At 40.4% G+C, this 24,921-nt stretch overlaps 1 protein-coding gene and 1 long non-coding RNA gene across 2 annotated transcripts; one reads left to right on the top strand and one right to left on the bottom strand.

Moving 5' to 3' along the window:
- Positions 1-98: 98 nt before the first annotated feature.
- Positions 99-24,349, top strand: LOC112404301 (uncharacterized). Its single transcript, XR_003004066.1, has 3 exons — positions 99-198; positions 2,683-2,740; positions 23,676-24,349. It is a non-coding gene; the product is annotated as an uncharacterized LOC112404301 (long non-coding RNA).
- Positions 4,073-9,350, bottom strand: SMCO1 (single-pass membrane protein with coiled-coil domains 1). Its single transcript, XM_024752137.1, has 3 exons — positions 9,301-9,350; positions 6,871-7,020; positions 4,073-4,807 (listed from the first exon to the last, which is right to left on the bottom strand). Exons 1-3 carry the CDS (start codon positions 9,348-9,350, stop codon positions 4,363-4,365), a joined length of 645 nt encoding a protein of 214 aa, XP_024607905.1. The 3' UTR covers positions 4,073-4,362.
- Positions 24,350-24,921: the final 572 nt, after the last annotated feature.

Below are 24,921 nucleotides of genomic sequence, written 5' to 3'. Positions count from 1 at the left end.
AACGGCCCCGCCCACCTTAGAGAACCGACCAACAGCAGAGACGGCTAACATTTGGCCGGGAGGGACTTCCGGGCCTGCGCGCGCCGCCCGCCCCGCCCCCGGGAGAGGGCCCTCCCCTTGCGTCGCAAGCCCTGCGGCTCCACTTTTCCCGCGTGATTCTTGCTCCCGGAGGCTGCGGAAGCCCGGAAGTGTCGCAAGGTTAGTCTCTGGGCTGAAAATGGGAAACCTCAAAACAAACTGAAAACCGAATAGTAATTTAAAAAATTCTTTCCTCAGTACTCCACAGAATACACTTCTGTTTTCGTTAATTTGTAACTAAGCCTCTTAGGTCGCTTTCCAAAGTTCTTGGAAAAGCATCTCCGAGAAAGGCTGTGGTCAGAGAATCCACAAACTTGCTGCAGTTGAACAGGCACTTGGGAAACAAACTGGTGCTGCTGCCACGATCTTGGGCTTAACTACTTTATTGTTAAATTTCAGTCTAGAGCAGTCAGAATTACAAAGGAAGTCAAAAGGAAAATATTTCATCTTTTTATGCTTTTGGAATAAGTTTTTCTACTTTGGTATTGAGTTCTTTTACTGACAACTGATCCTACTGAATTGAGTTGTATGAAAAAGTAGATTTTGGCTAAGAAAACGGTGGGGATTATATAAAGACTGTGATCTCTAGTACTTAAGAACCAAGCTTCATAGAGACAAAGTAGAGTTATTATTTAATGGATATAGAGTTTCAGTTTTACAGGTTCTGGAGACGGATGGTGGTGATGGTTGCACAATTTTATGAATGTAAATATTTAATACTGCTGAACTGTGCACGTAAGAATGGTTAAGGTGGTTCTCACTACTGCACTTGACTAGTCTTAAAAAAAATAATAAAAAAATTTTTTAATGGTTAAGGTGGTGAATTTTATGTTATGTGTGTTTTACCTCAATTTTAAAATTTTTGGAAAAAAAACAGGTCTGAGTTTTCTGAGGAAATGCTAAATAGCTGTGGACGAAGAGGAAAGAAAGTCACTGTGCATGTAAATAGTCATTAAGGTCTTTTAGGTTTGCTGAGGTCATTTAGGTGCTGGAGGTGAGTGGTTTACAGATGAAGGCAAAACTAGGAGGTGTGGATCCTTTCTAGAGAGCTTTGGAAGTTTCGTTTTTTTTAACTCGAGTTCAAAAAACTGGTTGTCATCCAGTTGTCCATAGTATCAATCCCTTAATTCCAGGCTCCCTAATGTGATCCCAACCTCCTTTTCCTGTGGAATCTCCTATTATTCTTTTAAACACTCAGTTATGATCTATTCACTGTCATACAAATCTTGTGTTTTGGGGCCATTGCTTGAAATCTCAGTTCATCCTAAATGAGTTGCTTCATGGCTTTGCCTCCTTCAAGGCACTTCCTCTAGGAGATATTTCTCCACCACACAATGATACCCCTCCTCTGAACTCACTCATTTGTATATTGCCTAGTGATTATGGGGTTTTTTGTAATCTTATTTTAACTCTTGCATTTTGATTTCTATTTTCCGGTACCTGTGTCTTGTGTAATGGATACATTTTATGTGCTTCCTCAGATTTCCCTGGCCTCGTTTACTTTGCGGACCCACAGTCCTTTCCTCTGCCTGGGGCTGACCAGTTGCAATTCTGGAATCTCTGGCTTCTCCTGCCACTTCTGGGATCCTGTGAAACACTGCACTGAACAATGCAGTCACTGGCTTCCCAGTGGCTGCTAGGAGGGCTTAGATGATGCATCCTGGAAGTATGAGGGGGTCACTCCCCACAGAGCCAATTTTGACCAATTGAAAACAGTAGACTTTGTGAGCACAACAGAAATTTTCCTTCCTTCTTCCTATTGAAACCAAGCCCCTCTAAAATCGAGTTTCCCTGCCAAGTTTATGATTAACCTCTCTGTAGAAAACTTTATTCCCTTTTTTGTTCCAGTAGGATTGAGGAGTATCAAAGAAAAGGGGGGATTGAAACCAAGCAGGACCCTGCAGGGCCCTTCCGGCTACAAAGGTCCCTCCATGTTTCCTGTTTCTTGTAGGAAACAAAGGCTTTTGTTTCCTAGCCCTTCCCTGAGTTCCAAAGAGCAGACTCAAGCAGTTACAAATTAGGGAAGGGAGGAAATGCAGAAACAAAGGAAAAGCAGCCAAGTAGAAAAATTAATAATAGGTTAAACAATACTTCAGTGATAAAACACTCCTAGTTCCTTCTCAAGGGATGTACACAAGGATCTGATGTATATCTTTTGAGTTGTTCTGAAGAAATTAAGGCTCACCCCACCCAGGTGGAGGATGGTGACTACATGCTGATAACAAGCACTAGACCCTAAACTTGTAGAAATCGGTTGATGATTAAGATTCTGGAAACATCACCCTGTTACCTCACAACCAACCAATCAAAAGAAAATCCGTGAGCTGCAACCCTCACATCAAAAGGTGCCTTTAAAACCCTTCTCTGGAAGCCACAGAGGAGTTCCTGTCGTCTTTCCAGCACTAGCTGCCCGTTCTCTTTGCTTGGTGCCCTGCAATAAACGCTGCACTTTCCTTCAACACACCCCCATGTCAGTAGGTTGGCTTTGCTGCATGGCGGGCAAACAGACCAAGTTTGGTTCGGTAACACTTCCAACACATGGTTTCTCTCTCTCTCTTTTTTTTTTATTTTGCATGGTGTCTCTAAACAATGTGTCTGGAGAAGGACAAGACTGAGTGCATGGATCTAGCAAGCAACCTATTGTCAAGGAGGAGCCAGCAAGGTAAAACATCATCTTGTATTACTTCTCATCCTTCTCTACATAACAGCCTTCCAAAGTGTTACTCATTCTGGTTGTCCTGAATTTGTACCTCCCAAATAAAGCATCAGTGTTTACCTGTAGGGCAGGATCCACATTTTAAAATGTTTCTGTTATTCACACTACCTAGTGCATGGCATTTATTCAAAAAATATTATAGGGGGCTTCCCTGGTGGCGCAGTGGTTGAGAGTCCGCCTGCCGATGCAGGGGAACGGGTTCGTGCCCCGGTCCGGGAAGATCCCACATGCCGCAGAGCGGCTGGTCCCGTGAGCCATGGCCGCTGAGCCTGTGCGTCCAGAGCCTGTGCTCTGCAATGGGAGAGGCCACAACAGTGAGAGGCCCGCATACAGAAAAAAAAATATATATATATTATAGGGCTTCCCTGGTGGCGCAGTGGTTGAGAGTCCACCTGCCGATGCAGGGGACACGGGTTTGTGCCCCGGTCCGGGAAGATCCCACATGCCGTGGAGCGGCTGGGCCCATGAGCCATAGCCGCTGAGCCTGCGCGTCTGGAGCCTGTGCTCCGCAATGGGAGAAAAAAAAAAATTATAAATAGGACTTGCCTGGTGGTCCAGTGGCTAAGACTCCACGCTCCCAGTGCAGGGGGCATGAGTTCGATCCCTGGTCAGGGAACTAGATCCCACATGCCACAACTAAGAGTTCGCATGCCACAACTAAAGATCCCACACGTGGCAACGAAGGTCCCGCATGCCACAACTGAGACCTGGCACAGCCAAATAAATAAATTTTTTTTTAAATTATAAATATATGGTCAGTGTGTGAGAATTCCCTTTCTAGTACAAGTAACTATGGAACTGTACTAGAGAGAAAATGCACATCAACATACAAAATATATTAGATGTTTTATTTATTTATTGCTTTTAGTACGTACATTCACATGGTTCAAAATTCAAAAAGTACAAATAGATTAACATTGAAAAGACTTCCTCCTACATTTGATCCCTAGCTTCTCAGTTTTCTTCCCTAAGAAAACCAATGTTACCACTTTTTTATGTATTTCTCCAGAAGAAGTTTATGAAGTTTATAGATATAGTAGCCTATATGTTTGTTTTTGCTCGTTTTTTTCCATTTAGCAATATATATTGGAAATGAATATTTTATTTTATTTATTTTATTTTATTTTTTTGCGGTACGCAGGCCTCTCACTGTTGTGGCCTCTCCCGTTGTGGAGCACAGGCTCAGGACGCGCAGGCTCAGCGGCCATGGCTCACGGGCCCAGCCGTTCCGCGGCATGTGGGATCTTCCTGGACCGGGGCACGAACCCGTGTCCCCTGCATCGGCAGGCGGACTGTCAACCACTGCGCCACCAGGAAAGTCCTGGAAATGAATATTTTAAAACAACACATCTTGGTGATAACTGCATATTACTATACGATTACATGAAGAGCTTCTTCATTCTCTTGTATTGCTACACAGAAAGTATCCACTGTATCAGTATATCATAATTTAACACTCTCCTCACTTTTGCTATAAAAATAACCCTGTAATAAGTTGCATGTATGTATTTTTTCCCATTTGCAAGATAAATTACTAGAAGCGTAATCTCTGGGTCTAGGGTAACAGGTTAGCTTTTGGCTGATGGTATCAACTCTTCTAGGGATGACTTTTGCTCTTCAGGGGCCCTCACTGCTTTTCCCTTCTCAATGACCTGAACAGCCTTTAGCAAACCATCCTGCAGAGCCTGGTTCTTTACCATATTAGTGATCATGAAATTGACATCTTTTATATACATTTGCCTTACTTTAGCAATGTAGTGTTCTGCCTTGTTACCATGTGCTACAAAGAAGGTACACAGTGCTGTGATATCTTCTTCTTGCATCCCATGCTCCTCCAGAACAGACTCCCATACAACTCTAATGCGCTTGTTCTTGACTTTTCGTCTAAGGATGGAGGCTAAGGTGGGAAGACCTCTCACCAGATCTGGCAGCTTCTCAAGCACACGAGTGTGCAAGCGGATGAGTACTTCAATGACGTAGCTGTATAAAATATTCAATTCCATTGGAGTGAACCTACAAAAAATGTGGAGAGCTTCTTAAGCATTAGAACTCTTTACATACAAACATAAAATGAATTTTCTTAGGATAATTCAAAGAAGTATAAACCTACTAGGAGAACTGTAAGCAGATACAGTAGGAGGTCCCCAGAGAAAGAGAACCAGGCATGGCTCTCTTGACATAAGAGAAGCCATTTTTTGTTTGTTTGTTTTGCGATATGTGGGCCTCACTGTTGTGGCCTCTCCCGCTGCAGAGCACAGGCTCCGGACGCACAGGCCCAGTGGCCATGGCTCACAGGCCCAGCCGCTCCGCGGCATGTGGGATCCTCCCGGACCGGGACACGAACCCATGTCCCCTGCATCGGCAGGCGGACTCTCAACCACTGCTCCACCAAGGAAGCCCAAGAGAAGCCATTTTTGACCTAAGCCATTTTGTGATCTAATCCTGGCCACAGTGCTTGACCTTGAACAGGTCTCAGTAATTCATGATTTTAATGGTAAGTGAGGGAATGCAGGGACAAAGGAAAAGCTTCAAGAAAAAGTAGTTTAGTAATAAGAGTCCTAGTTCCTCCTCAAGGGATATATATAATAATCTGATACATATCTTTTGAGTTCTGCAGGAACTGAGGTCCCCACCCAGTGGAAGATGGAATAATGATGTTGACCTTTTCTGACCCTTATAACTTCAGTCAACTAAAGCTTGGACTCTGTCAACCTTTGCCCCAATTTGCTGCTGAGTTCTCCTCTATTCAAGCGCCTTCATGATTAGGCATGTACCCTTAGCTTAAAACTTCCCCAGTTTTGCTGTTTGGGAAGACGCTGCTTTGGGGAAGATCCCTGGTGTTTTCCTTACTTGCTGCAAGTAATACATCCTTTCTTGTCCCAGTCTTTGGCTTGGTTGTCTTTTGGTTCAATGCCCACCAAGAGTTGAACCCAGTTTTCAGGTAACAACCAGCTGTTGCAGTTTAGAAAATGCTTACTTTAGAAATAGGGCCTGCCAGTGTTCATAGTAGTTATTTACAATAGCCAAGACATGGAAGCGACCTAAGTGTCCATCGACCAATGAATGGATAGAGAAGATGTGATACATATATACAGAGGAATGTTACTCAGACATAAAAAAGAACAAAATAATGACACTTGCAGCAACATGGATGGCCCTAGAGATTATCATAATTAAGTCAGACAAAGACAAATGCCACATGGTATCACTTATATGTGGAAGCTAAAAATATTATGCAAATGAACTTATTTACAAAACAGATTCACAGACATAGAAAACAATTTTACGGTTACCAGAGGGGAAGGGGAGAGAGATAAATTAGGAGTTTGGGATTAACAGATACACACTATTAAAAGAATTTTAATAAAAAAAAAATAATAAAATAAAAAAAATAATAAAAAAAAAAAGAATTTTAAAAAAAAGAAAAGAAATAGGGCTTGCACTAAACTGGATAGCTTAGATCTCAGGCCACTCATACTGTAAGTTTCTCCATGGCAGAGGAGTTATATTATCTATCTCTATGTTAGTAAGACTTTGGCAAGCAAGGGACTCTGAGATGTGTACCACAGTTCTGGCAAGTAAACAGGTGCTCAAATTAATCTCTTTTGAATGAATGAGCTTAAGAAAACGTAACTTCTTCACAATCCATTGTTGGAACCATATTAAGAAACCCAATTTTAGGGACTTCCCTGGTGGCACAGTGGTTAAGAGTCTGCCTGCCAATGCAGGGGGCACGAGTTCGAGCCCTGGTCCAGGAAGATCCTACATGCTGCGGAGCAACTAAGCCTGTACGCCACAACTACTGAGCCTGCGCTCTAAAGCCTGTGAGCCACAGCTACTGAGCCCGTGTGCTGCCACTACTGAAGCCTGCGTGCCTAGAGCCCATGCTCCACAACCAGAGAAGCCCCTGCTTGCTGCAACTAGAGAAAGCCCATATGCAGCAACGAAGATCCAGTGCAGCCAAAAATAAATAAATAAATTTATTTAAAAAAAAAAAAAGAAACCCAATTTTAGAATGAGTACAGCAAGCTCTCACAAAACCACAAAATTCCACTGATTTCTGATTGGATACTCACTTGAATGACAGAACTGCTGTCCACAGCTCATATTGGGCAGCTTGGTTTGCCAGAGTCTTGCTATGATGTTCAAATTTCTGTGTCAGATTATCCTTGGTGAAGTCCAGTTCTTTAAACTGTGCTTCTAATGCTTGGAGTTTGTGGTCTACTCTATAGGATAAAAGAATCAAGGGTTAATTTAGGTCAGGGCACAAAACTAAGGTTCTGTCTTAATATAAGGCTATAATACATTGTTTATAACCACTATCAAATTTGAGTAGCTATTTACATTTTAAGATTATGAACAGTTGTTCCCATTTGCCGTTCTCTCTAGTCATCATCCTAGGTCTGGCATTCCTTATATTGCCAAACATGTGAATTGTCTAATTACCTCAATTACATGCCATGTCTTGTCTTCGTACCATACTTTATACGTTAAAAAGTATTTTATACAAGCTTTAATTTGATTCTCACAACAACCATTAGAAGTAAAGCAGTCATTTTTACTATTTACGGATAAAGAAATTGAGTCTCAAAAAGAGTTTTTCATGATCTAAGTTGTAAGCTCTTGGAGGGAGAGGATCAGAGACTATTTCTTGGACATCTTTATGCCTGTCCCCCAATACCTATAAGAGGCCTTACACAGAAGTAATACAACGTGTCTCCTATGATTGACATTTTTGATGTTAGTGAAATGCTAAGCAGTGTAACAGCAAAAGGGGGATCTGAGTAGCTCTGAACAGCCCTGATCATTAGAGGGCGCTGTGGCACCAAAATTATGTCTAACTGAACCACAAAGAATTGGAACCACACAACTCACTTGCCTGAAGCCACCCACATTGTCTTTCACGAAGGAAATGATACGCACACAGCCAGTTCCCCGCGTTTCTATGTCCCCAGTCACCCGAATACTGTTGTGGTTGCCTAGGGTTCTATCCTTGACCATTTTCTCTTCTTGGTCTTTACTTTCTCCCAAGGCTAATTTAGCTTCAGGTACGACCCCTCTCCTAAGCTCTAGACCTGTATATTCAACTATGTTTTGCACATCTCCACCTGGATGGTGATGTCAAACTCAACTGTCTTAAGCTGAATCTACTAAGTCCCTCCTCCCTCCTCTCGCACCCCATCTTCAGGAATTTCGGCAATGGAATTTTCTCATTGCTTTGGATTCTATTTACATATAGATAAGGCTCTGTACGAAATGTGCATTTTTGTAGTATAGGCCTGCATGGCCTAATATGCCAGTAATCTCTGTCTGCAAGTCAAAACTATGATATCTGGCAAACTCTTTGTATTAACTTTTAGACCTTTAAGAAGATACTGCTTTTAGGTCATCTCCAGCTTGAACTCTAGAGGGAAACTCTAGCTTGTCATTCAGTATAAAGGTTTACAATTGGAGCATTTCTTTGCAATCTTTTCACCAAAAGGCATTCCCGATCATTCCACATAAATCCTAAACAACATGTCTGCAAATCTGCATTTCTACTACAATTCTCCAGCTCAGTTAATGGCGTCACCATCTACCCAATTCCTCGAACTAGAAATCTCAGAATAACTCACCATTTTTTCCCTTTCTCTCCATCAGCGTGTCTCTAATCTATCCCGTCCTCTCTATCTCCAGTAAGCCAGTTAATCGCCATCTTTCACTTGGACCTAGGATTACAGTAGTCTAACATGATTCCTCCTTTTCACGTCCAATCCATTCTCCAGAGATATTCTTCTAAAACACAATTCTGATTTTATAATTTGACTATTATATACGTTTTATGCTGCCGACTTGCCCAGTGATATTGCTGGAGCCAAGTTGGATTTCCTCAGCAGGAAACAGGCTCTTTGCCCTTCGCCCCCATCTTCTACCAGTCCTCTCACACATCCTAGTCACCAGTCATATGAGACATCTAGCTGCTGACAGAATACCATATGCAATTCCAAGCTTCTATGCTTCCATGTACTGTTTCCTCAGCCTAGAATTCCTTACCGTATTTTTATTTCTTGTAAACTCCTACTCACACTTTCAGATCCAGCCTAAATGTCCCTTTATGAAGGGTTCCCTTTCCTAGTGTCAAAGGCAAAATTCATTCCTCTCTTCATGTTCTCATAGCCCTTTAGGAACATCACCATTATAATGTCAGTCACATTAAATTGTAAGCGTTTTTGAATACTTCTGTTATTCCTAAGGCTGTGAGCTCCTTGAGGGCAGAAACCACATGTTACTTATTTTTGCAAACCTGGCATATAGCACATACAATAATTGAATGGAATTATAGCACCTGGGAGTAGATTTTTCTTTATTATTAATTGACATTTTTTGAACCTGAACACATTAACAGAGAAAGAATTCTAATTAGCATGTCCATAGTTTTTTGCTTATTTTTATTCTTCATTCTTCTCTTACTCATCTTCCCAGAAAAGCAGACCCATGCTTGCTCCCTCCCTGTAGCCATTAGCAACCTTTTCATTGCCTCCTTTAAGGATATCAGGGTTGTGGTTTCATTGTTCATCTTCTTAAGGCAAAATGAAAAAGAAAACAAGCAAAACAAAAACCCAATAGAGGTTTGAATCCAGGGTTTTCTGCTCTCTTCCACTCAGCAACAGGCAGCAGCAGTGTGAGTATTCGATCTAAATTCTGCCTGAAAGGTCACTCAGTACAAGAAGCTTTTAATAGCTTGTACATCCAAATATAGTTTCAAAGGCTGATCCTATGAACACAGGTGTCCTGGGATACACTATAATATTTGCCTTTGAAAAGTGACCATAGTTCATCAACCTAGTACAACAGCCAGATGTAATTGTGGCTCTGTGTATATTCTGGTAAATGGATATACGGGTACACAATGTATACATATACTAGGATTAAATTTAATGGAAATATTACTCTCTAATTTTAAGAGCTTAATTATTCACTTATAATCTCAATTAGGTTTAAAGAAGCTCCAGACTTTTTATGATGTATTATATCAATGCAAAAAAATCCGACCATCCTTAGAAACTTATATTTATTGTAGTATTAGATTAGGTATTGGAAATAAAAACAGACATAAAACAGGATTCCTGAATTCAAGGGGTTTAAATACTAACTGGGGAGATACTTAAAAGATAATATATACTTAAAAGAAAATATATATAAAATGTGTGCTGAGTAGATACAGACCTTAAAAATCATAGATGATGAGAGAGTAGGTCACTGAAGCCTTGGATAACTGAGAAGCACTCACATTGAAGGTGGGATTTGGTCTTGGCCTTAAGGGAAATGTAGGTCTCTGATTATCAGAGAAGAGAGAGAAGAATATTACAAACTGGAGAAACTGTGTGGGTAAATTCACAGGGGTGGTTGGCAAGGTACATGATGTGGTCAGGGAACAATGAGTGAGTATTTTGTTGACTTTCTCTCAACAAAAGATTCATGTGAGAAAAAGAAAAACGACACAAACTGGTAAAAGTCAGGTCATGGATTTATTCATTCATTGAATAATTTATTTACTTATTCAATATTTGCTGAACACCATAAATATAAATTGAATGGGCAAAACCTATGAATGAATGATCAGCACTATTCCAGGTATTAGGAATAAAATGAGTAAGGCAAAATCCTTGCCCTAAGAAGCATACTAGTAGGGAGACTGAAAACGAGGATTGCAAAAGGGTTCTAGCCAGCCTGGTAAGCAGTTTGGACATATGTGCGGTGTTGGTTCTGTAAGTTATTCTAGCACTGGTGTTTAAGATGGATCCAAATGGGAATGAAACCAGAGGCAGAGATGTCCCTCAGGAGACTGGTATCACAGTCAGAGGTGAAGTGATGAGATTACAATGTCTGTCCTTGGAGTGAAAAAGGAAAGGGACAGACCTGAGAGACAGTATGAGTCCCCAAGGCCTCCTGGGGGCTGGAGTCAGTAAGTCTCACATGAATTTTCAGAAAAGTTTGGGTGTCCTGAAGGAATCAAGTCCTTCCTTGCCTCAGTGGGGAAACCTTGCTAGGGTCTTTGTATCCTACCCAGTGGCCATCCTCCCCAATACCTCCCCACCCCCGCTATTTTTTCCTCATTAACAGAATCTAAATCCAAATATTGTTCGAGCATTGGGCAGCTGTGTACTTCAGGGGAATCTGGGTCTACCCACCCCCTTAGTCACAAGGGTGGTGAATCTTGATTAGACCAAACCAATCACAGTAATTTTATTATTGTTGCCATTGTCATTGGTTTAGGAATGGGCAGGTGGCAGAATTCTGCCCTATGAAATGTGGGAGGAGATTTACTGTGGGGCTTCTGAGAAAACATTTTTTTAAACTTGTGATAAAATATACATAACATAAAATTTACCATTTTTGGTTGGGGGGGGTGGGTGAAATGGGTGAAGGTAGTCAAAAAGTACAGACTTCTAGTTATAATAATAAGTCCTCGGGATGTAATGTACAGCATGGTGACTATATTTAATAACACTGTATTGTATATTTGAAAGTTGCTAAGAGACTTGATTTTAAAAGTTTTTATCACAGGAAAAAAAATTGTAACTGTGTGTAGTGACGGACATTAACTACACTTACAATGGTGATCATCATGTACTGCATACATATATAGAATCATTACGTTGTATACCTGAAACTAATATAATGTTATATGGCAATTATATCTCAATTTAAAAATGTTACCATTTTTTACCATTTTAAGTGTACAGTTCTGTGACATTAAGAACATACACACTGTTGTCCAAACATTACCACCATTTCCATCTCCAGAACTTTTTCATCTTCCCCAGCTGAAAGTCTGTACCTATTAAATACCAACTTCACATTCTCCCCTCTCCTCAGCCCCTGAAACCACCATTCCACTTTCTGTCTCTGTGAATTTGGCTATTCTAACTCCTCACATAAGGGGAATTGTGTCTTCTTGTGACTGGGAGAAGAGTTTTTCTGATGATAAAAAGAAACACATGGGAGAAAATGTTCTCTTCATCCCTCAATATTGTTGGATTTTCCTTCATATGATGCCAGGGACTGCAGCATCCAGCCTATTACGGCCGTGAGGGGAACCAGCCTCAGGGAGTAAGCCAGGGCAGCAGAGCAGAGAGAGGAAAAGAACCTGTCCCAAAGGAAAATAGTATGGAAGTTCCTCAAAAATTAAAAACAACTACTACTATGATCCAGCAATCCCACTTCTGGGTATATATGTATATCTGAAGGAAACGAATACTGGGTATCAACGAGAGACCTGCACTCCCATGTTCACTGCAGCATTATTCACAATAGCCAAGATATGGAAACAAGCTAAGTGTCCAAGAAAGAAGAAAATTCTGATGTTTGCAACAACATGGATGGACCTTGAGGGCATTATGCTAGGTGAAATAAGTCAGACAGAGAAGGACAAATACTGCATGGTACCACTTATATGCGGACTCTAAATATAAAGTTAAATTCATAGAAACAGAGAGTAGAAAAGTGGTTGCCAGGGACCGGGGGGTGGAGGGTGGGGAATAGAAAGAGATTGGAAAAAGGATAAAGTTTAAAAAAAGGAAGAAAGAAGCTGTCACTGAATTAACCTCCCCTAGAACGCTTTCATTGCTAATGTGCTTATGAGGCATAACAACTTTGCCTTATTGATTAAGCCTTTTATAGTTGGGGCTCTGTCCTTAAGGAGTTCAGCAAAGTGAAGGAGACTTTTTTTTTTTTTGCCACACTGTGCGGCATGTGGGATCTTAGTTCCCCCGCCAGGGAGCAAACCCGGGCCCCCTGCAGTGGAAGCAGAGAGTCGTAACCACTGGACAGCCAGGGAATTCCATGCACGAGACTTTATACATCAAGTTCTTCTTTGCTGGGGTTTCTTCAGAAGCCCTTCATTTCTCTGGAGCTAACATTAGTTTGCTGATGGGTAGACCTGTGGCCAGTACCTTGACAAGGAAATAGAGAAGGAAGGAACAATGGTGGAAACTCTCACGTAACCTGGCATCTCTGTCCTCAGCACACTCAGCATGAGCCATTGGGGGACCAGCCCCCAGCCTCTGGAAGAATGTTTAGAACAGGGTAAAGAGCAAATGGTTTGGCTCTGGGATCAGAGCCTGCCAATTCCACCCACCAGTGCTGCTTCCTTTAGGATACTGCCTGCCCATCCAGATCCAATACTTGTTCCCTTCTCCCTACTTGAACTGACCACCTCTTGTCTGTACAGACCTAAACAGAACCTGCTGATCATTCCATCCTTGATTGCCTCTCTGCTATTTGGCCTGTTGTCTGCCCAGTCTTTGAATTTCCTCTTCTCTTCTGCCAGGTTCACCTTCTGGACCCTCCTTGTCCCCTATCATTTTGCTTTCCAAACTTTTTTTTTTTAACTAATGAACTTTATTTTTTAGAGCAGTTTTAGGTTCCCAGGCAAAAGAGCAGAAAGTACGGAGAGTTTTTATATATCCCTCCCCTCACACAGACTCACCCTCCCCCACAGTAGACATCCATGTACCACAGCGGTACATCTGTTACAAGTGATGAACCTACATTTTCACATCCTTATTATCCAAAGTCTCTAGTTTACGTTAGGGTTCACTCTAGGTGTTGTCCAGCCTATAGGTTTTGACACATGCATAGTAATCTGTATCCACCATTGTAATATCATACAGAATAGTTGCACTGTGTGCTCTGCCTATTCATCTCTCCCTCCCCACAAATCTCTGGCAGCCACTGATCTTTTCACTGTCTCCCTAGTTTTGCTTTTCCCAGAATGTCATATGGCCAGAATCACACAGTATGTAGCCTTTTCAGATTGGCTTCTTTTACTTAGTGATATGCACTTAATTTTCCTCCAAGTCTTTTCATGGCTTGATAGCTCATTTCTTTTCCTTTTTTTTAAAAAAAACATTTAAAAATATTTATTTATTTTTGGCTGTGTTGGGTCTTCGTTGCTGCATGTGGGCTTTCTCTAGTTGTGGCAAGCGGGGGCTACTCTTCGTTGTGGTGCACGGGCTTCTCATTGCAGTGGCTTTTCTTGTTGCAGAGCACAGGCTCTAGGTGCATGGGCTTCAGTAGTTGCGGCTCGCAGGCTTTGTTGCTCCGCGGCATGTGGGATCTTCCCGGACCTGGGCTCGAACCCATGTCCCCTGTATTGGCAGGCGGATTCTTAACCACTGCACTGCCAGGGGAGTCCTGTTAGCTCATTTCTTTTTAGCACTGAATAATATTCCATTGCCTGAATGTACCACAGTTTCTTTATCCATTCACCTACTGAAGGAATCTTGAATGCTTCTAAGTTTTGGCAACTATGAATAAAGCTGCTATAAATACACATGTGTAGGTTTTTGTGTGGACATAAGTTTTCAGTTTATTGAGTAAATACCAAGGATCTCGACTGCTGGATTGCATGGTAAGAGTATGTTTAGTTTGTAAGTGTCTTCCAAAGTGGCTGTACTATTTTGTATTTCTACCAGCAATGGAGTTAGAGTTCTTTTTGCTCTGCATTCTTGTCAGCATTTGGTGTTGTCATTGTTTTAGATTTTGGCCACTCTAATAAGTGTGTAGTGGTATCTCATTATTTTAATTTGTAATTCCCTAATGACAAATGATGTCGAATATCTTTCGTATGCTTACTTGCCATCTGTGTATCTTCTTCTGTGAAATCTCTGTTCAAATCTCTGTTCAAACTTTTAAAAATCAGGTTGTTTTCTTATTGTTGAGTTTTAGGAGCTCTTTGTATATTTTGAATAATGGTACTTTATCAGTTGTATATTTTAAAAATATTTTCTTCCACAATCCTTTTTCATAGCAAAGCTGCAACCTAGATTTCTGCCTGCTTTCTGTTGCAGGGTACAGATCTTTGAAAGAATGAGGAACTCAAGACCTAAACAGCAGTGCCAAGAACTAAATAGTACTTTGGTCTGCTAAAACAAGCATCTGAGAAACAAGCTTCTAAAGCAGCAGCAGCTTTTTGTTGTTCATCCTAGAGCTGAATCAAGTACTAATAATTGAATACTTTGAGTACTATCTTTGAGTGCTGAACTCAAAGTACAGACACTAAGAGAGTAATGTTATTTCTGACCCAGGGAAAAGATCCAGGAGTTTTTGCCAGAGATGAAGTTACCAATAGTAAGTTTACTAATGGCCACCTTGCCCTAAGAGTTCTTGTAAGAGTAGCACATGTGGATGGAAATAGGGCTTGTTAAAATGATACTTTGTCAGGGGGGCTGCCAACCTGGTTTATCCAACTTTTTTAGATTGCTCACAGTGCAACCTCCAGGAAAATGCATTCAGTCCAGATACTTACCTACACCAGTACATCAGAGGAAGGGGTTCTTTAACTTATGAATTTATAAAGACTACAAAAGGATTCATTGAGAATGTCTGAGCTCATATTCTTGAAAGAGAATTCCATACATTTTATTAGCTCTATCACCAGACTCAACCTTTCACCTGACCCAGTCATCATATAAAAGCAAAATTCAGACACAGTGCCAGTTCCAGGTGATCACTCCATTTGCTTGCAGCCTGCTTGCATTGGTTTCCTTTTCCCTCATTTCTAGATTCCAGTTTCTAAAACCTGGCTTGGTGTCCTTCAGGCTAAACTGTCATTGGTCTCTGATCAGATTGGTACAAATTCTTGTTCTACCACTTCTTAACTCTGTGAGCTTGTGCAGATTACTTAATATCTCTCATCTCCCATTTCTGTATTTTAAAATGGGGGCCATCATCAAAAGGACTTTAGAGGGATCGAGCCTCAACTACCCACAGAGAGAACCTGTACTCTGTGTTGGCTATCTTCCCTTCTCTGTCTCACTTTCCTACTTCTGTACTATGGGTGCTTCCTGAAATTGTAACTGAGCAGGACGCTATGGGGCCTTTCTGGGACAGAACCCCTACACACACACATTTCCTCTGCCTATTATTTCCAAGCCTATTATCTGTAGAAAAACTTTAGCCTCCTAGGCCTTCCCTGAGTTCCAATGAATAAATTTAATCAGAGAAGTGAGAAAATGCGGAGACAAAGGAAAACAGTCAAATAAGACAAGATAATAATAGTTTAGCCACTAAACAAAGTCAAGGACCTTTAGTTCCTCCTCAAGGACTATAGATAATATTCTAAGCCATATTCTTTGAGCTATTTTGCAGATACTGAAACACTTGCCAGATGGAAGAAGTTAATTATATCCCGCCTACAAGCACGTAGACTCCAGACTAGTCAGAACCAGAAGGTTGATGCTGTTGACTCCTGAGTACCTCACCACCAACCAGTCGGAAGAATGTCCATGAGCTGATCACATAACCCACAACCCTCTCCTCAGGATGTATCCCCTTCTTTTCCAATATAATTTCTGAGTAAAACCTGGGGAGTCAGGAGTTTGTTCTTTGGGACATGAGTCCACCTCTTCCCCAGGATTGCAAGCTTCCTCAGTAAAGCTGTCTTTCCTTTTACCCAACACTTGTCTCTCAGTATTGGATTCTTGAGTGATAAGTGGCTGAACCTGAGTTAGGTGACAGAATCATCTCACAAACTACATGCAATTCTCATCTCAGGTCCTACTCTGGGGTAAACCAAATTAAGACTTCACCCCTATATCTGTTTGACATTTCTTGTTCAAACATTAATCTCAAAGAATCTTAGCAGACCCTACTAGCTAGATTGGCTATTGACCCCCACTGTGTCTGTGTGATAGGCATGTTCATAGACAGTGGGGTTCTTATGGAAACTTCCATTAATGAACTGGTGAAAAACAAAAATGGTTTAGCTACTTCAAATCTCCTGATTTTTTTTTTTTGGCCACACCACATGGCATGTGGGATCTTAGCTCCCCGACCAGGGATCAAACCTGTGCCCCCTGCAGTGGAAGTGCGGAGTCTTAACCACTGGACTGTCAGGGAAGTCCCCCTGAATTTTTTTTAATTAATAAGGGTTTTAAAAACATCAAAGTGTCGGGGGCTTCCCTGGTGGCACAGTGGTTAACAATCCGCCTGCCAATGCAGGGGACATGGGTTCGAGCCCTGGTCTGGGAAGATCCCACATGCTGCAGAGCAACTAAGCCTGTGCACCACAACTACTGAGCCTGCACTCTAGAGCCCGCTCGCCACAACTACTGAGGTCACGTGCCACAACTACTGAAGCCCACGTGCCTAGAGCCCGTGCTCCACAGCAAGAGAAGCCACCACAATGAGAAGCCTGCACACCGCAACAAAGAGTAGCCCCCACTCGCCGCAACTAAAGAAAGTCCGCGCACAGAAAAAAGACCCAACACAGGCAAAAATAAATAAATAAATTTATATTTTAAAAAAATCTAAGTGTAACATGCACACAGAAAGCTGTATATTGTAAACCTGTGAAAATTAATAAAGGGAAACCTCACTAAAAATGGCATCAAGAGGCTAGGAGTGGAAGTTCTCATGCAGTACCACTCAAAGTCAACTACAGATCCCAACAGAAGAATCATCAACAGGAAAAAATCACCAATTAAAGGCCCCAACAGGAAGAGGTGTATGTTGAGTATCCTACAAGAATTCGACTACCCCAGCAACTCAGCCAATGAGAAAGTGTCATCACCCTGAACCCTCACTTTTCTTCAGTGTGCTTTCATTCAAAACAACCTTTTCCAACTTCCTCCATTTTCTCTATAAAATAACGTTCCTCTCCTTTGTTTGTTGGACTTGCCTATGGTTTTTGCTGTGGCTTATTTGTCCTGAATTGCAACTCTCTGCTATTCGCAATTAAACCAATTTTTGCTGGTAAAATAACTGACTCTTTTATTTTTAAAATCAACAAGCTTGATGACTGTGATATTTTGATATAATAAGAAATACATATTTGGTCTTTGTCCTGGTTCTTGGCACAGAGCTTCTAAAACTCTTTATCACTTCCTAAGTGATAGGAGTAATAGGAACATCTCTTGTTATAATTGTTTTTTCTCCCTGGATCCTAAAGCAGGTGAAAGAAGCATCTTTTATTATAATATTTGGTTTTATCCCCAGTTGCTGAAATACCTACAGAGTGATAAAGGTGAAAGGAGTGTCCTTTGTTATTCATAACAAGCCACTTTCAAAACACCTGAGTTTATGAGGCAATTTTTATATTTTATTTATTTTTAATTTCTTTTTTTTTTGCAAATTCAAAGCAATAAAATTTGGTATCCTTTAATCCATTAGATCACATATCCCTGACAATATGTACAATGTTTCTATTCTTTTGTTTTATTTTTTTATACAGCAAGTTCTTATTAGTCATCAATTTTATACACATCAGTATATACATGAGTATATACATGTCAATCCCAATCGCCCAATTCATCACACCACCACCACCACCGCCCCACCACTTTCCCCCCTTAGTGTCCATATGTTTGTTCTCTACGTCTGTGTCTCTATTTCTGCCCTGCAAACCGGTTCATCTGTACCATTTTCCTAGGTTCCACATATATGCGTTAATACATGATGTTTTTCTCTTTCTGACTTACTTCACTCTGTATGACAGTCTCTAGATCCATCCACATCTCTACAAATGACCCAATTTCGTTCCTTTTTATGGCTGAGTAATATTCCATTGTATATATGTACCACATCTTCTTTATCCATTTATCTGTCGATGGGTACTTAGGTTGCTTCCATGACTTGGCTATTGGAAATAGTGCTGCAATGAACATTGGGGTGCATGTGTCTTTTTGAATTATGGTTTTCTCTGGGTATATGCACAGTAGTGGAATTGCTGGTTTGATTCTTCCAATCCAAGAACATGGTATATCTCTCCATCTGTTGGTATCATCTTTAATTTCTTTCATCAGTGTCTTATAGTTTTCTGCATATAGGTCTTCTGTCTCCCTAGATAAGTTTATTCCTAGGTATTTTTTTTGTTGCAATGGTAAATGTGAGTGATTCCTTAATTTCTCTTTCAGAGTTTTCATCATTGGTATATAGGAATGCAAGAGATTTTTGTGCATTAATTTTGTATCTTGCAACTTTACCAAATTCGGTGATTAACTCTAGTAGTTTTCTGGTGGCATCTTTAGGATTCTCTATGTATAGTAACATGTCATCTGCAAACAGTGACAGTTTTACTTCTTTTCCAATTTGTATTCCTTTTATTTCTTTTTCTTCTCTGATTGCCATGGCTAGGACTTCCAAAACTATGTTGAATAATAGTGGTGAGAGTGGACATCCTTGTGTCATTCCTGATGTTAGAGGAAATGCTTCCAGTTTTTCACCATTGAGAATGATGTTTGCTGTGGGTTTGTCATATATGGCCTTTCTTATGTTGAGATAGGTTCCCTCTATGCCCACTTTCTGGAGAGTTTTTATCATAAATAGGTGTTGAATTTTGTCAGAAGCTTTTTCTGCATCTATTGAGATGATCATATGGTTTTTATTCTTCAATTTGTTAATACAGTGTATCACATGGATTGATTTGAGTATACTGAAGCATCCTTGCATCCCTGGGATAAATCCTACTTGATCATGGTGTATGATCCTTTTAATGTATTGGTGGATTCTGTTTGCTAGTATTTTGTTGAGGATTTTTGCATCTATATTCATGAGTGATATTGGTCTGTAATTTTCTTTTTTTGTAGTATCTTTGGTTTTGGTATCAGGGTGATGGTCGCCTCATAGAATTAGTTTGGGAGTGTTTCTGCCTCCACAGTTTTTTGTAAGAGTTTGAGAAGGATGGGTGTTAGCTCTTTTCTAAATGTTTGATAGAATTCACCTGTGAAGCCATCCAGTCCTGGACTTTTGTTTGTTGGAAGATTTTTAATCACAGTTTCAATTTCATTACTTGTGATTGGTCTGTTCATATTTTCTATTTCTTCCTGGTTCAGTCTTGGAAGGTAATACCTTTGGAAGAATTTGACCATTTCTTCCAGGTTGTCCATTTTATTGGCATAGAGTTGCTTGTAGTAATCTCTTAGGATGCTTTGTATTTCTGCAGTGTCTGTTGTAACTTCTCCTTTTTCATTTTTAATTGTATTGATTTGAGTCCTTTCCCTCTTTTTCGTGATGAGTCTGGGTAATGATTTATCAATTTTGTTTATCTTCTCAAATAACCAGCTTTTAGTTTTCATGGTCTTTGCTGTTGTTTTCTTTGTTTCTATTTCATTTATTTCTGCTCTGAGTTTATGATTTCCTTCCTTCTGCTAACGTTGGGTTTTGTTCTTCTTTCTCTGGTTCCTTTAGTTGTAAGGTTAGACATTTTATTTGAGATTTTTCTTATATCTTGAGGTAGGCTTGTATAGCTATAAACTTCCCTCTTAGAACTGCTTTTGCTGCATCCCATAGTCTTTGGATTGTTGTGTTTTCAGTGTCATTTGTCTCTAGGTATTTTCTGATTTCCTCTTTGATTTCTTCAGTGATCTCTTGGCTATTTAGTAACGTATTGTTTAGCCTCCATGTGTTTGTCTTTTTTACATATTTATCCCTGTACTTCATTTCTAATCTCAGAGCATTGTGGTCAGAAAAGATGTTTGATTTGATTTCAATTTTCTTAAATTTACTGCGGCTTGATTTGTGACCCAAGATGTGATCTATCCTGGAGAATGTTCCATGCGCACTTGAGAAGAAAGTGTAATCTGCTGTTTTTGGATGGAATGTCCTATAAATATCAATTAAATCTATCTGGTCTATTGTGTCATTTAAAGCTTCTGTTTCCTTATTTATTTTCATTTTGGATGATCTGTCCATTGGTGTAAGTGAGGTGTTAAAGTCCCCCACTATTATTGTGTTACTGTCGATTTCCTCTTTTATAGCTGTTAGCAGTTGCCTTATGTATTGAGGTGCTCCTATGTTGGGTGCATAAATATTTATAATTGTTATATCTTCTTCTTGGATTGATCCCTTGATCATTATGTAGTGTCCTTCCTTGTCTCTTGTAACATTCTTTATTTTAAAGTCTATTTTATCTGATATGAGTATTGCTACTCCAGCTTTCTTTTGATTTCCATTTGCATGGAATATCTTTTTCCATCCCCTCACTTTCAGTCTGTATGTGTCCCTAGGTCTGAAGTGGGTCTCTTGTAGACAGCATATATATGGGTCTTGTTTTTGTATCCATTCAGCAAGCCTGTGTCTTTTGGTTGGAGCATTTAATCCATTCACGTTTAAGGTAATTATCGATATATATGTTCCTATGACCATTTTCTTACTTGTTTTGGGTTTATTTTTGTAAGTCCTTTTCTTTTGTATTTCCTACTTAGAGAAGTTCCTTTAGCATTTTTTGTAGAGGTGGTTTGGTGGTGCTGAATTCTCTTAGCTTTTGCTTGTCTGTAAAGCTTTTGATTTCTCCATCAAATCTGAATGAGATCCTTGCAGGGTAGAGTCATCTTGATTGTAGGTTTTTCCCTTTCATCACTTTAAATATATCATGCCACTCCCTTCTGGCTTGTAGAGTTTCTGCTGAGAAATCAGCTGTTAACCTTATGGGAGTTCCCTTGTATGTTATTTGTCATTTTTCCCTTGCTGCTTTCAATAATTTTTCTTTGTCTTTAATTTTTGACAGTTTGATTATTATGTGTCTCTATGTGTTTCTCCTTGGTTTCTCCTGTATGGAACTCTCTGCAGTTCCTCGACTTGGGTGGCTATTTCCTTTCCCATGTTAGGGAATTTTTCGACTATAATCTCTTCAAATATTTTCTCAGGTCCTTTCTCTCTCTCTTCTCCTTCTGGGACCCCTATGATGCGAATGTTGTGTTTAATGTTGTCCCAGAGGTCTCTTAGGCTGTCTTCATTTCTTTTCATTCTTTTTTCTTTATTCTGTTCAGCAGCAGTGAGTTCCACCATTCTGTCTTCCAGGTCACTTATCTGTTCTTCTGCCTCAGTTATTCTGCTATTGATTCCTTCTAGTGTATTTTTCATTTCAGTTATTGTATTGTTCATCTCTGTTTGTTTGTTCTTTAATTCTTCCAGCTCTTTGTTAAACATTTCTTTCATCTTCTCTATCTTTGCCTCTATTCCTTTTCCAAGGTCCTGGATCATCTTCAGTATCATTATTCTGAATTCTTTTTCTGGAAGGTTGCCTATCTCCACTTCATTTAGTTGTTTGTCTGGGGTTTTATCTTGTTCCTTCATCTGGTACATAGCCCTTTTCATCTTGTCTGTCTTTCTGTGAATTTGGTTTTTGTTCCACAGGCTGCAGGATTTTTGTTCTTCTTGCTTCTGCTGTTTGCCCTCTGGTGGATGAGGCTATCTAAGAGGCTTGTGCAAGTTTCCTGATGGGAGGGACTGGTGATGGGTCTATTTTTAATTTTTTATTTATTTTTTTGCCAGGAATTTTTATTCATTTTTTTAAACATCTTTATTTGAGTATAATTGCTTTAAAATGGTGTGTTAGTTTCTGCTGTATAACAAAGTGGGTCAGCTACACCTATACATATATCCCCATATCTCCTCCCTCTTGCATCTCCCCCCACACCCTCCCTATCCCACCCGTGAGCCAATTTTTAGAAAGCCCCTAAAGATGTGGAGCTGGTTGCCAGGAGAATCAACCACGTGATTAGAGGGTTGGAATTTTCAGCTCTACTCCTCAACCTCTGGGGAAAGAAGAGTGGCTAAAGGTTAAGTTAACCACTAATGCCAGTGACTTAATCCATTATACCTGTTGTAATGAAGCCTCCATAAAAATCCTAACCAAAGGGGTTTGGAGAGCTTCCAGTTTGGTGAGCAAGAACACATCCATATGCCAGTAGGGTGGTGCACCCCCAACTCTACAGGGACAAAATCTCCTATGCTTGGGACCCTTCTGAACCTCACCCTATGTATCTTTTCAACTGGCTATTCATTTGTATTCTTTAATATATGCTTCATAATCAATTGGTAATAGTAAGTAAGCTGTGTTCCTGGGTTCTGTGAGCCATTCTACCAAACCATCAAACTTGAGGAGGGGGTCGCAGGAACCCTGGATTTATAGCCAGTCATTCAGAGGTACAAGTGACAGTTTGGGACTTCTGATTGGTGCCTTAAGTGGGGCAATCTTGGGTGACTGAGCCCTTAACCTGTGGGTCTATGCCAACTCCGGGCAGTTAGTTTTAGAACTGAGTTAAATTGTAGGACATCCAGCAGGTGTGTGCCAAGAACTGGAGAATTGTTTGGTGTGGAAAACCCCACACATCTGGTGTCAGAAGTATTGTATATAGAGGGGAAATGGTGTTTTTCCTTTTAATGATTTATTGCAAAATGAACACATTCATGTAAACTTAACCCAAATTTAAAAAATAGAATATTGCTAACATGCCAGATTTGTCATGGCCTTTGTGGCCCCTCCCATTTACTGCTTTCCCTCTCCTCCTAAAAGATAACCACTATCTCATTATACATTAATTTTGCTTATTTTTGAAATTTTAACAAATGGAATCATACAGTATATATTTATAACAGCTTTACTGAGATATAATTCATATATCATACAAGTGACTCATTTTAAATGAACAAGTCAAGAGTTTTTAGCATATTCACAGAGTTGTACAACCATTACCACAGCAATTTTTGAACATTTACATCACCACAAAAAGAAGCCCTATACCTTTCAGCAGTCATTCCCCATTCCTTCCTAATCCCTCCTCCCCCTGCTTATAGATTTGCTTATTCTGGACATTTCATATAAATGGAATCATACAGTATGTTGTCTTTTGTGACTGGTTTTATTGACTTTGCATAATGTTTCCAAGGGTCATCCATATTATAGCATGGATCTTTATTTCATTCCTTTTTATTGCCAAATAATATTCCATTATGTGGTGTTACGGACTGAATTGTGTCCCCCACCCCCACTCCAAATTCATATGTTGAAGCCTTAACCCCCAATGTCATTTGGAAATAGGAACTTTAAAGAGGTAATTAAGATATGAGGTCATATGGATAGATCCCTAATCCAATATGACTACTGTCATTACAGGAAGAAGATGATTCACCAAGGAGGTACATGAACAAGAGAAAAGGCCATGTGAGGACACAGTGAGAAGGCAGCCATCTGCAAGCAAAGGAGAGAGGTCCCAGGAGAAACCAAATATACCAACACCTTGTTACTGGATAGCCTCCAGAAATGTGACAAATAATTTTCTGCTGTTTAAGCCATCCAGTCTGTGGTATTCTGTTATGGCAACCCCAGTAGACTAATACATGAACCAAATGGAAATTCTAGAGCAGAAATACGCAACAACTGAAATTAAAAATTTACTGGGTAAGTTAGGCCCTGGAGATGAAAAGAGCAATGAATCTGAAGACAGGGCAATGGAAACTCTTTAAACTGAAGCACAGAGCAGTAAGGCTGAAAAGTAATTAACAGAGCCTCAGTAATCTGTGAGACAATATCAAGCGTTCTGACATATGTGTGTTGGAGTTCCAGCAAGAGAGGGAAGCAGCAAAAAACAGCTGATGTCAGAAATATTTCCAAATTTGATGACACATTAAATTCCAAGAAGTTCAAAGAAGTCCAAGCAGAATATACGTAAGGAAAAGCATACCAATGTGACTACAGTTGATTACACTGTATTGTATAAGTGAAATTTGCTAAGAGAGTAGAACTTAAATGTTCTCACCAATAAAGAGAGAGAGGACTTCCCTGGTGGTGCAGTGGTTGGGAGTCCACCTGCCGATGCATGGGGCATGGGTTTGTGCCCCGGTTGGGGAGGATCCCCGCATGCCGCGGAGCGGCTGGGCCTGTGGCCCGTGGCCGCTGGGCCTGCACTCCGGAGCCTGTGCTCCACAACGGGAGAGGCTACAGCAGTGCAGCAGTGAGAGGCCCGAGTACCACAAAAAAAAAAAAAAAAAAAAAAAAAAAAAAGAGAGAGGGAGAGAGAGAAAGAGAGAAAGGGAAAGAGAGAGGTGGTGGTTGTGATAATTAACTGGATGGGGGAATCCTTTCACAATGTATACCTATATCAAATCATCATGTTGTACACTTTAAATATCTTACAATTTTATTTGCCAATAATGCTGAAAAAACACCCAGCCATACCAAAGCACAACAAAATCAAATTGTTGAAAAACAGTGAGAAGGGAACATCGTAAAAGCACCAAAGAGGGACTTCCCTGGTGGCGCAGTGGTTAAGAATCCGCCCGCCAATGCAGGGGACACGGGTTCAAGGTCTGGGAAGATCCCACATGCCGTGGAGCAACTAAACCCGTGTGCCACAACTACT

This window comes from Neophocaena asiaeorientalis, unplaced genomic scaffold, assembly GCF_003031525.2.
Source record: "Neophocaena asiaeorientalis asiaeorientalis breed wild unplaced genomic scaffold, Neophocaena_asiaeorientalis_V1.1 scaffold293, whole genome shotgun sequence".
NCBI classification, from domain to species: Eukaryota; Metazoa; Chordata; class Mammalia; order Artiodactyla; family Phocoenidae; genus Neophocaena; species Neophocaena asiaeorientalis.
Note: the sequence above shows the minus strand (reverse complement) of the source record. Positions and strands in the feature narration are given on the sequence as shown.